Here is a 14,126-nt window from a genome sequence, read left to right on the forward strand (position 1 = left end):
TTTTATTGCTTGTTTTTAAACTCTGCACACTGGGGTACTGCTGTCCAGTGCCCAGTGTATGTGGTTTGACACCTAATGAATGTAGACAATCCCTGATTAACATGCTTAACCTTCTACATGACAATGGTTTTTGGTGTTAGCATGAAAAGTTAGCTGTCACTTGTAGACTGCAGCCCATATTGTACCATCCACTAGAGTGACAAAGTAAAACACGGCTTTAGGCACACCCTTCTAAACATACTGTTGGACAGTCAAACCTCCACTGTAACCTGTTAAAAGAATCCATTTTGACAGGTAAAAACACACTTTTAAATATTATTAAGTCACCCCCCATGTAAGCCTTGTAGGTCACAATGCAGAGTGCAAGGCATTTAGAAGTGGGACAAGATGAAAATTAAATTAATATCCACATGTTCCTACAGTGACAAGACCAAAACATCTATTTTGGCTGTAGCAGGGCTAGCTTTCCTATGTAGAAAAACAGGGTACAGATTAAAATATTAATACTGCTAACTAAGGAAAGGGAACAGCTATAAAAAGAATTAAGACACTTTTTTGATTGGTATTAAAGTTATAATTCAGTTGTGAAGTTGGATATTTAATATATTTTTAAGGTAAATAATATTTTTGAAAGTTGCCTTTTCCCTGCCTGAGGTTCCTGGAGGCTAGTTTTCATAACTTTTTCACCAACTCCAACATTGTGATCAGATGTCAACAAGGTGTGAAACAACTCCTCCAGCTAACAACAGTGTGACTTAAATAGGCAGCAAGGGCTCCTTTGAATGTCACAGAATATTCAAAATGGTGCTTTGGGCATGCTGTGCCAGCACACTGTCAATTGACAAATTGACAGATCTCTTGGGCCACATGTAATACTTGGGACACACTTGAAAGGGTGAGAACAGGATGGCAAAACAATTCTTGTGTATTTCCTATTTTGTTGCTGAAGGCATTGATTTTTTCCTAGCAGACTACTGTCTCTGGGTTTGTTGTGGGTGAATTGCCTGCTTAAAACTGGATTTTAGTGTTAGATGTGGGAGAACATCAGTGGGTTCCCATGACACTCTCACATACCATCAGTGTCCAAGTTTAATTTAGCTAAAGACTTTCACCATCTTTATAATACTCTCACGCGTGACATTTTGTGCGTGTTTGCAGTAAGGGACACAGGAGCTACTGAAAAATTTAGTAGGGTTGGTATCAGAAATAATGTTCCCATTAGTTAGGGAATGGCCAGGAGTCTCCCTCACCCAATAGCTGGCCCAGGCAAACATGAGGCACTTCAAGGCACCCACTTCAGAAAACTTTCAAGACCATGCAGAAGATCAGAAGAGGACTGGGACTTTTGTCTGTGACCTGAAAGGAGCCCTGAAGAACTGGACCTGCTCCCTCTTATACCCACAATGAAGTGAACTCCATGGGTCAGTTGGTTGTCCTGCTGTGTTTGCAAAGGGAGACAACAAGCTTCAAGAAGCGTTCTACTTGGAGTGCCAAGCTCACCAGTATCAACCGGACCTGGACTGGACCTTGCTGGTGGCTTTTGATGGAATGAGTCCTGGCCCCTCAGTGCTGGCCTTGTGGTTGGTTGTGAGAGCCTTTGTAGTGCCCCAGATGAGCTGGCTCATTAACTTGGAGTTTGTTGGGACGTAAAAGTCTAAGCCAGAAGGTAACATTTTTGACCAGGACTGACCTGTCTGGGGTTTCTGACCTTTGCTCCATCGTGGTCAGTCTGAAATTCGTCATCGGTCACAGTCTACCATGACCATAGACTATCACTGGTGCTTAGCACTTTTTGGTGCTATTTCTACTTAAAACCTTAAAAAAAATCTCTGGTTCCCCTTATTGGATTTCTTGCCATGTTAGTTTCATTCTGTTTATTAAATTTTAGCCTATTTTTCTTATTCAGTTTGGGTTTATTTTTGCTTTATATTGTGCTGTTATTACTCTTTTAGTACCTCATAAATAACTTAAATATTGACCTCACTTAAGCCTGTCTCTTTGTACCATAACTACAAAGAGGATGAGTGCAGGTTAATTTTGTAATTTTAAGGTTTTAAGGGCTCACAAGCAAAGGAGAGTCAATTAGTAAAGGACCTATACATGAATCATTGAAGCAAGCACAATTCCTGATCATGCTACGCTTTAGTCATATGTTACAAATCGCTGGACTTAGCCCTTTCTGCAAGGTCATCCCCAAAATAGTTGTCTTCACCCTACTGTTTTTTGAAGTTGTTTTTGTTGGCTTTTAGGACTTGGTGCACCTTACCATTGGTAATCAGTTTTAAAGTGCCTGTGCTCTATCTTTTAAACATGGTGAAATTGGCTTACACTTTATTGGCACAATTAATTTACTTATAAGTCCCTAGTAAAGAGTTACCACTTGTACCAAGGGACTTTAAGTTCAATTCTACTTGTGAGTTTACAGCTGAGTTTTCCACATTCCATGCTCTGTGAAGTCGGTGGAGTTCTATAAAACTCCAATCTGAGAAGCAGAGGTGAGATTTTTCCTCACTCTCCAAAGTTAAGTTGGCAAGTGTGAGTGAGAAAAATTCAATGCTTGACCACATAAAATATAAATATTGAATCCTTAGACTCAACTCTTTAGTACACCTCTAGACCTGTGGATACTACAGAAAAAGGACTGCTGTGCTACTTGGCTGCCAGAAGAACTGCTGTCCTTCTACTCTGCTGCCTTGCTGCCTGCTGCCCTACTTGCTCAGATGGAAAACTGGACCAGTACCCTTCATCCCAGGCTGAGGTGACTCCAACAGTCAGCTAAATGACCTCCTGTTCTTAGCTACCGGGACATATGTTCTATATGCATTCCTGCATCTGACCTGCTGCCTCGACATACAATTGACACTGCCTGAGCCCTGTTGGCATGCTATCATCTGCTGGAGGTGGCCCTCAGGTCCTGTACCCTTAGTGTGACATAGGTTGAGCTCCTTCTTCCCAAGAAAAGGAGAAATCCTGATGGTTTGGGCTCTTCGCTGACACAAATGCACCTGTTTGTTCCAGGGTCCTGCCGCCCGTGCTGCCTGCCAATGCAACACTCTGATGAATTTGACTCTTCCCATCACAGTGAATGCCAGCTGCGCCCGGCTGCATGAGATCTGCACTTCGTGCTACAGAATTGACAGCCCACGGAGAACATCAATGAGAATCTCCAGCAACAACCATCCACGACAGAGCTCCTGCTCTTTGCGCTACAGCGAAGACTATCCGTGACACTCTCCCTGCGCCTTGTGGCCCCCTCCACCACAATCTGAATTCTTCCTGATGGACTTCTGAATGCAATTCTTTCAGTGAAACTATCCTGGTCCCTCTATCCAGCCTACTCTCCATCATGGCCATCATGAACTAGCGACTATCAACCTGTCTGGCACAGCCAACTAAACGTGAGTGGCGCTTTGTGATTTTAGGTGCTTTACTTACCTGAATTCGCTGAAATTGCATATATCAAGTTTTACGAATTTGAATTTTGTTGTTTTTTTTCTGATATAATTTTATAAATTTTACTCTATTGTTCTAACTTGGTTTGAGCTTTTTCCTGTGTTGTGTTTTCACTGTATCACTGTTTCAAGTGCTGTATAAATATTTTACACATTGCCTCTAAGTTAAGTCTCACTGCTTTTGTGCCACACTGCCAGAGGGATACGCATTTGCTAATTTGAGGTTTGCTTGTGTTTCACCCTGATAAGAGTTGTAGTTGCTACTTGGGTAGCATCTCACCCCTCAATAAGTTACCAATTTCCAACAAAAAGCAAATCATTTTGCAGTGCATCTTTGAAGTCAGTAAAGGAGTAGCAGGTTTGCATTTAAAGCAGGGTCAGGGATTGGGTCCCAGAACGCGTACACAGAGAGGATTAACATATGAGTGACAGAAAGATAGTCGGAAGCATGGTGTATAATAGATTTAAATACAATTAAGAGTGGCATATAGATGGTTGTTATCAGTGTTAAGCCTACCAACCATTTTTTAGTATAAGGAGGTGGGGGTGGGGGGAGGTGCTGAGGGAGATTGAAAAGAGTGTGAGTTACAAAGTTAATGACTGGCCTTGATTTAGATTTTGACAGAGGGTACTCCCTCACAAACATGATAAGTAGTCTGTCTTTGTTATTACAAGGGCATTCAGATAAAACAAACATGTAATGGGGTGGATGGGGTATCCGTCATTGGTATGATGGAGTATCCTTTCATAAAACTCTAAATAAGGCCTTTTGTCAAGTGGACAGAAGAAGTAGTTTGAGGTGCCTGCCAGTAGGCAGATGAAGTAATCAATTCTCCTGATCACTAGTGAGAGAATAAGTGTTTTGAGTGTGTTAAAGGGAAGAAGCCATGTATTTCAGATGCTGAGCGACTTGAATGTCCAGACTATATCAATGTTTTAGGTAAATACTTCCATCCTTAATGAATTGTTAAATGGAAGGCCAACATTTTTAGTGCATGAAGCAAACTTCAATGATGTTGTGAGGAAGAAAATGTCATTGAAGATAAGGTAAGGAGTGTTAGTTGAAGGGAATTACAATACAATGATTCAATTTTTGAGTAGCTCAGCTTCACAATCAGGAGTGCCACACAGCATGTGAATTGCAGTGAGGAGGTTTGAGATGTGTGAATGGTAGGGGAGTAGTGAATAAAGGAAAGATGAGGAAGATTTGGCTTTGAGGTGGTATGAGAATCAAAATGAGGGACTGAAATCTAGCCACGGCTGGTAGTGGGAGTACCGGCCGGGCGGTGACGTGGGGAGGGATGGCAGGGTGGGGGGTAGTAATGTATGGATTACGGACTTTAACAGGTAAGTAAACATATAAATAAATAAAACTAATTTTGTTGCGTGCACTGTATTCCAAATGTGATGCAGTGCGTGCACCGAAATTCGTTTTATTTATTTATTTATTATTTATTAATTAATGCAGAGGGGTGATTGAAAACACAAACATATAGGCAAATATTTAGCCTGGTTGGCTAAACGTAGATCCAACCCTAATGTTATCAAGCAGATGCAAGACTCAGACTTAGATAGTCTTGTGACTCAGCCTCAGGGCATACTAGGTGCCTTTATTAAACAACATACAAAACTATATTTTGATTCCCACAATACTTTGCCAGAGACTATAGAAAGGTGGCTTCAGGGGCTTAATATCTGCTCAATTATGTCAGAGCAGACACTATCACTATTCCATTTACCCTAACAGAAGCATCACTGATTGTCATCTATTCCCCCATCGCAAAAGCCTATGATACCAATGGGTTCCCTGTAGAAGTCAATAAGCTTTTTATGCCTCACCTAAACAAATTTTTAGCTAGACTAGTTCACACAATTTTACAGGGAGGCAACATTCTTATTTTGTTCACTGAATTGAAATTTGAAGAAAGGCAAGTAGGAAATACACCAGCATTCTTATCATCCAATTAGCTTACTTAATTGTGACTATAAGTTGTTTATGAAAATGTTAGCTAATCATCTTGCAGTGGTACCCTTACTCAGTTATAGAACACAATCAAAACGGTTCCTTCTAATTAGCAATATGCCTACTAGCACCCATTACTTGATCCAGGCTATAGACTATTTCTCCATTCGGAAAACTAAGGCAGCCATCATAATGGTACATGACAAGAAGGCGTTCGAACGAGTCCAGTTGATTGACTTTTTCTCAGTTGTAAATAAATTTGCCTTCCAACCTAGGTTCCTATAAGTTTTAAGGAATCTATATCTTAACTCTAAGGCTTCTATAGTCATGAATGGGAAGCTGGCAGGCAAGATCAAGATAAGCAGAGGAACGCAGCACATTTGCTCTCTTTCTCCCATTCTATTCTCTCTGTTTAATGAGCCATTAGCGTCTGCCTTAAGGAAAACTCCTAACATCCAGCCACTGGTGGCAGGGGCAGCAAAGCTGAAACTATTTGCTGATGCTATGGCTCTGTACCTAGAAGCAGATAAGGCTAATATAGAGCGTGCCTTTTCCCTAAGAAGCAATTGACAATACGGGTTAAAAGATTACCCATGAGAAATCCAAAGCCATCTTTTTTAACTGTTTTTCAGCAATATTGCCGGTATCATTGCAGTCCCACTATTCTGTGACTGTGCATATTAGGTATTTCGGAATTCACGCAACCCCAGATCTGGTTGATCTATTTCCACCAAATTTCAAGGCAACATTAAACAAAATATGTAGTCTATTCCAGTCATTGCAGGACCTCCCCCTATCTATTATGGGTTGGGTCGCTGTAGTTTAAATGAGTGTTCTTCCGCTTTTCCTTTCTCTATTGATGAACATTATGACAAAAATCCCTCAGTCTTTCTTCAAGTCAGTACACACCGCAATTAGAAAGTTCATATGGCAGGCTGCACTTCTAGATTGGCTGACCAGCTCCTCCTCTGCTATTACACTTTTCCAACTTATAAATGGTATGCTGTAAATAGTGAAAAGTTATTTTGCAATTACAAGCCAAGTGATTTTGTGAATCACAGAGTTTTCAACTACAAAATACCTCTGTACATAATGCCCAAAATGTCCTCAGAATAAATATCCTAAACTTGACATTCAGTATCCAGATATCCAGCATGGTCAGTTTCTAGTGACATCCTGAATGAAATTGCTCATCCTCCTATGGGTAGTGACTCACCAAATGTGGCACCAATGGTTATATGGTTAGATTATAATGTCTTAGTGAGGTACTCAGGTTGAACACTTTATTGTCAGAACTCATCTTGTGCTGTTGTTTCAAAATAATATCCATATTAAAATCTTCTCAAAATGACTTGTATTTTATATATTTGTTCAAATAAACTAATCTTGTGAGACAGGCATGGTCGGCGTCATATTGACAAAATAAGTGACAACGGGTCTCCTAATGAAACTGATACATATGGTTTATTCAGAGATTATCTAGTTTTGTTAGAAACCTTAGTAAATTAGTTAGTAATTATAACTAATTCCCTTGACCATCAATGTATTTTAAAGATAAAGAAAGCATAGTTTCTATTGAAAGAGACATAAGGGAGCCACCTAATTTGCCGTCTTTTCAGAGACACTTCAAAATAAAGTTTGAACTCTAGGACATTTTTACTGTGGTCGCAACTTCATCCTTTTTCACAAAGATGACAGTCAACTTGCCGGCACTACCTGAGATAACCTTGGTTTTTATGGGATTTTAACACCCTTTCTCATTTACTTGTATATGCCTAGCGTGCACCACCTAATCTGGGCTGCATTTGCCCTCAGATTCTGGTTCACATCAAGCAGGATCTGGCTGTCATCACCAAATGACCAGAACATTAAGGTCTACAAAGATATGCAGAGTATCAACTTTTGGATGGAGGTACTGAACATGTTTGGTGGTAAAACAGAAACCTGGGGTGCAGTGCAGATAATTAATTATGACTTTGCATGAAACTTTGAAAGGAATGGGATTTGTGAATAATCGGGCATGGCAGATTGGAACAAATGCAGTGCAAATCCCAGCTGATGAATGAGGTTCAATAAAAGTAAATAATCAATGTTTTTGAAAATTGTTAATACGTTTAAGGTGACTACAGTTAAATCACTGATGCACTTCTAGTAGAGGCATGGTTATGTTCCTTTAGCTGGTCAGAAAGGAAGGTGGGAACCATGAACTCTCGATATAGATCATGCACTCCCCTCAGCCAACTTCTCAGTAACACATTTGTTCAGAACCAGTATGTTAATCACTATGCTTTATGTATATATGACTCTCATAATCTACTTACAGCATCAACATGACTGTGGTAATTTAAATGCAGGGAAAAAGAAGCATGAACAATGATATAAAGCAACACTTTCATATAATTTCCATAGTATTTTTAAGAGAGGCATAAATTGCCATCTTCACACAACTGTTGATATCAGCGATTGATTGTACATTGTTGTCACATAATCTTATGTGATCACTTACATGTGTTTAAACATTATGCTTTTAGTGGAGAGAATGTTGTGTGTGTTTTGAATTTAGATCTATGTGTATTGAACCTTTTTGTAGAGGTGTGTGCTTGTGTTTGGTTGTTTGTAGATAACCTATTAGCAATGTAAAACTAAATTCAGCACTGAACAGTGTGGATTTTGTTTTGTTCCTGCAGGAGTAACTTTATAGATTGTTTCTCTATGCCAGTGTGGTTCTGTGTGTACTAAAGGAATCAAGGAATCAGTATTATTTATGAATATGAAAAATTATGGGACTGATTCCAATGTCGGACAGACCGTAGTCTGTCCAACATTGCTCAGGAACTGTAACCGAACGACCTTCTGTCATCGGCTACAGAACTACAAGTAGGATGTGACTGAACCCTGTTTGGTCACATGCCTATACCTTTTAATGAGAGCATGCATTCCGAATGAAATGCATGCTCTCATCAAAGAGCAGGGGTGCAGTTCATCCCTGCACCCCCAGGCAGGATGCAGGGATCAACAGGGGGGCACCGTAGGTAAACCCTAGACCACCATTTGGCAGCTTTTCACCCATGGGGACCCTACTGGCGGCTCCCAAAGACAGTTTCCCACTGCCTTTTTGCTACGGAAAGACCGGCACAAAAAGGCAGTGGGAAACTGCCATCATACTCCCTCAGCCGGAAAGAGCCAGCCGGGGGAGTACCGAAGGGTTTCCAAACGCATTGTAAGCCTTTTGGAAAACGAGTCGGATTCCTTTCCAACCGAGCACATCAGAACGGCTCGGTCGGAAAGGAATCCAAATGGCACATTCCAATGCGGGCAGGAGGTCTATTTGCTATACGGGCAATGGAAAACAATTCTTATAAAAGGCGTACTATAAAAATACAAAATCGTTTGTGAAACTTACACTTCGGTATTTTAATACGTATTCCAAAATGGGTGCCCCTCCATCGTCCTGCTTTGTTATTGTTAGCTTGAAGGTCTTTCCTCCACCAGGTTGTCCATGTATTGATGGGGGACTCGGCTCTCCTGAAAAAATGGGGAGTGTTTGTTATATTTGCATGTTATATTTGCAATGAGCAGATGCTATAGTTACGTTTTTAATGCTAAATATTGCTGTAATTTTTGTGAATTCTATTGCATGTTGACAATAACAATCGGTTTATTAGAAATTTTGCTAAATATAAACTTGGTCTCATTGAGTAAATTAAAATGCGAGTGGCTGATTTGTTAGCAATTGCGTGAAATACAAAACAAACAAGAACAAACCACTGTGTTATTTATTATACTTCTAATATTAGTGTCATATTTTCAGGCACAGCTTAGGAGTCCTCTATCATATTGATCACAAAAAAATCAACAACTGAAAGGTATATGGATATAGCAAGATTGAAAATTACAGGCATAAACATGATAATTCTGGTTACATAATAGGAGCATCATTATAATATTTGATAGAGAATCAGCTTTACAATTAAGGTGGGAAGTATATAGATGATTACATGATTATAACTATTGTATTGATACAGATTCTTAGCTGAGCTGAAAGGCATTGGAGACAAACACACAGAAACTGAACCAGACTAAGGAGTACAGAATTTTGGCAATGCAAACATCCTTTATTTGGATATATTTAAGTTCTTTGGATTCTTCTCTTAGAAAACCTGGTTATAGTGGTGTAAACACTCATCCGTAAGTTATAAGCACAGTGTGGAGGTTAGGTTTCTCAATATGAGACACCCCTCATCAAGGAGTGGAGACACCGGGGCCAATGATACAGATTCTGTCTAGTATCTCCACTCTGAATTCCGGGTATCAAGAATGATAGGTCCAGGTAGGGGGAATCATCACATATTCACCAAATGCTGTTCAAGGGAGTCAGGTGGAGCCTGGCTTTAACAATGCCTCTGCCTTCCCTGGATACCCTGTGCTTTAACTGGTTGTGTTTCTGCATCCTAAGATTGGGCGGATATTCTCTTGGTTACCTCACATGTGAAACACCAATCACTTTAATCATGTGGGGTGGTATCACACCCGCTAATTCTTAATATGGTCCAACTGTATCAAATATATTTATACATCTTAATGCTCTGATCTGGATGGCATAGCCCCTCCATTGGATAAAGTAGGGTTTTCTAGAAGTATGGTACAAACTGGGTACAAACTAGGGGCCAATCTCGTGGATAAACTTGGTTATGCTCTAAAGTAATACACGTTAGAATGTAGGAGCAAGGTATCAGGCATGGCGTCTAGCTAAGGAGTTTATGCTTTTAACTTTTCAGGCAGGACAAACGTGTATCACGTTAGAGCATAACAGAGTTTATCCATGAGATTGACCCCTGAGCAAGGGACTGAAACGTCCCGAAATGCATCGGGCATTTATATGAATGGTGTACTACAGTCACTTATGAGCTATGAAGCCAATAGTAGAATTGTTAACATAATAACAAAAAATGTAACCATGTATTGAATGTTTATTTCTGTTTATGGTTTTGTTGTGGTTATGACAATTATTAAGACAAGACAAATAAGAATATCATTCATGTATAAATGATTATCAGTGTTGAGTATTGTTTTAGCATGACACATTTGGATTAAATAATTGGGTTTGGTTACAACTCAGTGAACAGTGCACAGTGCACTCAAGTTACCACACTTGTAATAGCACCTCTTTTGAACAAACACTTAGACTGACAGCAAGTGTAGTGCTGTAGCACCACTAAGCAATTAGTTTGTGTGTAAATATTTTGAGTAAGAAGTATAAATAGGAGTGCTCCTCCAACCCCTTATCTCTACAAACTAGGTAGAGACATTTCATTGAATCATTTGTTGGGTGGATAGTGCCTCTGATGAAATGGATGTTGACTAGCTTTTAGTGTCTGAACATAGACATAAAAGAAAAAGGAGAACAAAGTCACATTTTGGGAATGCATAAGAATGTTTAACTTATTACTAAAATACATAGCATCATTTTCTATAAGACATACATTTTTACTGACACAATTATTAAACTAATTACACCTATTGCACGTTTTCTGTGTCAGCTGAAAGGTAGTTTTACATGTGACACCTCTATTAGTTAGACTTGAATATGTGTTTAAAGGGAGGTGGTACTTATATATACCTGTGTCACTGAGTCAATTTTCATATACATCTGACTTTGAACTATCAATAGGGTAGAAAGAGATTACTGCCTACAGACAGATACTAATAAGTTATAGAAGACCACTGCTGCTTTTCAACTCTGTGGACACCCTGTATGTTCTGTCACAGATATTAGGAATTTAAAGTATACTTTTGGGAAATGGAATGTCAGGTGTACCTTTGTTGAAACACATATACTGTATGTGGAATTGAAACATTTAGTAATTGTTACAGAAGCTTTCAACATAATGTAAAGTGTAAAGTTGCAGACTTATGGTGAGAGATTGCACAAACTTTAAATGCCTTATTGCAAACAAATATTATTTGTATGAAAAACTTTATATTTTTTGTCTTCTTTTGCCAAATGGTTTGATTGAGATTTATGGAAACGAAAAAAAAATGTAGATACAGCAATAGGAAATTCAGTCTAATGGTAAATCCGCTTAAGGAAGTAAGAGAAGAACCTGCACTTTCTCTGGGGAAGACTGACCTTGAGAATATAGTACCACAATTTAATTGTCAGAATATCAGTTGATATAAATACTATATTCTAAATATTGTCCACAAATATATTGGCCCAATAGACTCAATGGGACAGTATTTTTGTTAACAATATTTAGAATCCAATATTTATGTCAGACAATCTTGGTGCAAATGATCATAATGGTACTCAATGAGAAATGCTACTTGGACATTAGAAATTTAAATGGAGAGGAAGTTCTGAAATGTGATAAACACCCTGGATCATCATAATATTAAAATGCTAGGAAATGTTGTCACCTTAGCTTAATGGGAAGAGTACAGAACACTCCTCTAAGTTGCCTCTATTTCAATTGGAACTATTAATCCTTATCCTTGTTCTTGTTACAATATTGTTGAAGAACTTGAAAAAGTACTAAAAATAATAATATTGTGCTCTGATGGTGCCACAGGCCCAAATAACTGAGCTAGGGCACTGACCAAACAAGGCAGAGTGGGACTCATGGCTCTTTCCTGTCCTTTAACTTTATTATGCTACAGCACTTGTATCAGGAATGGTATGGTACCAGAATATCATGACCTAAACATCAGCTAACAAAAAATAGAGCAATATATATCGTCCAAATGAGACAATACTTTTGTAAACGATGTTTAGACTATGGTATTTTTGTAACATATGTTAAGTATATTCTGACATACTACCTAATGGAAAGGATTGAGGCAGCTACCATTCTTTACACAAGACAAGTAAATTCCTGGCTTCAACTAATATAGAAAAGGCTTAATGAAATCAGTAGCAACTGACTGTTATCTGCATAGGAAGAAACTTTAAAAAACTGAAATGCTCACAAAGACTTTGGGTGCCAAGGGAGTTTTAAGTGACAGCAGAAGTTAGCCTAGGGATGAGAGGTTTACTCATCTAAGAGGGAGGGGATGCTCCATCTCTAGTGTTTGGGAATTGAACAAGTAAGAATTTGGGTTGCTGGTTGAGGGGTCTCTATGTCCTAGTCAAGCAGTAACAACAATCCCTGTCAGGGTAAGGCACAAGCAAGCTCCACATTAACCTGTGCTCACCCCTCTGGTAGCTTGGCACAGTGCAGTCAGTCAGTCTTAACTTAGAAGCAATGTGTCAGATATTGTATAATACATCAAACAGTAACACAGTGAAAATACCTCTCAAAAAGATGGATCAACAGATGTAGAAAAATAGATTGATTTTAATAAATAAAACCAGACCTAAAAGATGAAAATCTGATCAGTAGAACCAGAGATAAGCGGTAGGTATGATTTCAGTGAAAATGGCAAAAAAATCAGACAGTGCTAACTGTGGATATCTGGTTGTGTCAGATCAGGACAAAAGTCCTTATTTGGATCTTGATGGACAGCTTACATCATCACAATAGTGACGGATGTAGGATATAATAGGATTTATATTTTGGCGGACAAGATCTAAATCAGGCCCAAAGTCTCAGGTTCAGGCTGACCGTGATGGATGGTGGGCCAGCTGCAGAGATCCAGCTAGGCCCGTTAAACAAGAGTACCTAAGGTTCTGGTTGTAGACCGTTGCAAGGTCCCATGCCGAGGATGAGTCGTGCAGCTGAGCTGCGGAGCTGCGATGCAAGGTCCTGCATCGTGGTTGAGGATCCAATCGATGAGGGCTTGTGATGCGAAGCCCAACATCAAGTCTGCTTCACGCAGTCGAGTCAATGCATCAGATCCAAAGAGCTCTGAAGATGCAATTTGTAAAACTGCATTATCATCAATGCTACTGTCGATGTGGGGTTTGTGCTGTGAGGACCTGCATTGCGAAAGCTTTCCACAGGCGCCAGTTCCAATGCAGGCTGGGAGGTCCATGCAGAGTCATTGCTGCATAAGAATCGTCACAGTAGAGGTGATGCATCAGATCCACTTGGGGTTGCACCGTGGAGACGAAGAGATGTGTGGGTTCTTCTGCAGCCACAGATGGGCTGGAAGAGCACCTCGAGGTCCACTTCCAATGGTCCGGACTGGGGTGGTGCCACATGGCAGAGTAGGGCTCACAGATGCTTGGCTGAGGGTTGTTGGAGACTTCTGTCCCCGTGGGTCTAGTCAGGAGACCAGCCAACTGGCCCTTGGAGTCAATTTGGAGTTCTGGGTTGAACAGATGCAGATCCAGCCATTCTTACCCAGGCAACAGGGCAGCAGGCAGCAGGTCAACACATCAAGGCAGCTGTCCAGCACCTCAGCAGTCCAGCAGAACTGCAGTTCAGAAGAGTGGCAGTACTTTCAGCAGAGTATCCACAGGTCCAGAAGGGTACTGAAGAGGAGGTGTCTGTGGTGAAAATATTTATCCTGTAATGAACCTGACGGGTGTAAGGGTGTTAGCTTGAGCACACCTGAGGCAAAGTCAATTGCTGCGGTAAAGAAGTAATCAAAAGTAATAGGATTGTTATGCTGATTTTTAATTCAATCAGTAGGACAAGTCATATTTCGTCATATGATTCAAAAATGTATCGATTAATAAATTCAAGGGGTAACTATACAATCTCAGGTGTCGAAATATATTCAATTCATCATTTTATAGAGAACCCCAATGCATTTCGAGCCGTGGG

At 39.9% G+C, this 14,126-nt stretch overlaps 1 protein-coding gene across 2 annotated transcripts in view; it reads right to left on the reverse strand.

The window, feature by feature from the left end:
- The window catches only part of NCAM2 (neural cell adhesion molecule 2), a 1,306,184-nt gene that overhangs the window by 198,370 nt on the left and 1,093,688 nt on the right, over nucleotides 1-14,126 (reverse strand). For both annotated transcript variants that reach the window (XM_086934039.1, XM_086934038.1), the window contains one exon: nucleotides 8,819-8,940. In XM_086934039.1, the coding sequence (XP_086790165.1) occupies nucleotides 8,819-8,940 (122 nt within the window). The remainder of the gene's footprint in view (nucleotides 1-8,818; nucleotides 8,941-14,126) is intronic.

The sequence above is a fragment of the Lissotriton vulgaris genome, chromosome 8 (genome assembly GCF_964263255.1).
Source record: "Lissotriton vulgaris chromosome 8, aLisVul1.2, whole genome shotgun sequence".
Lineage (NCBI taxonomy): Eukaryota > Metazoa > Chordata > Amphibia > Caudata > Salamandridae > Lissotriton > Lissotriton vulgaris.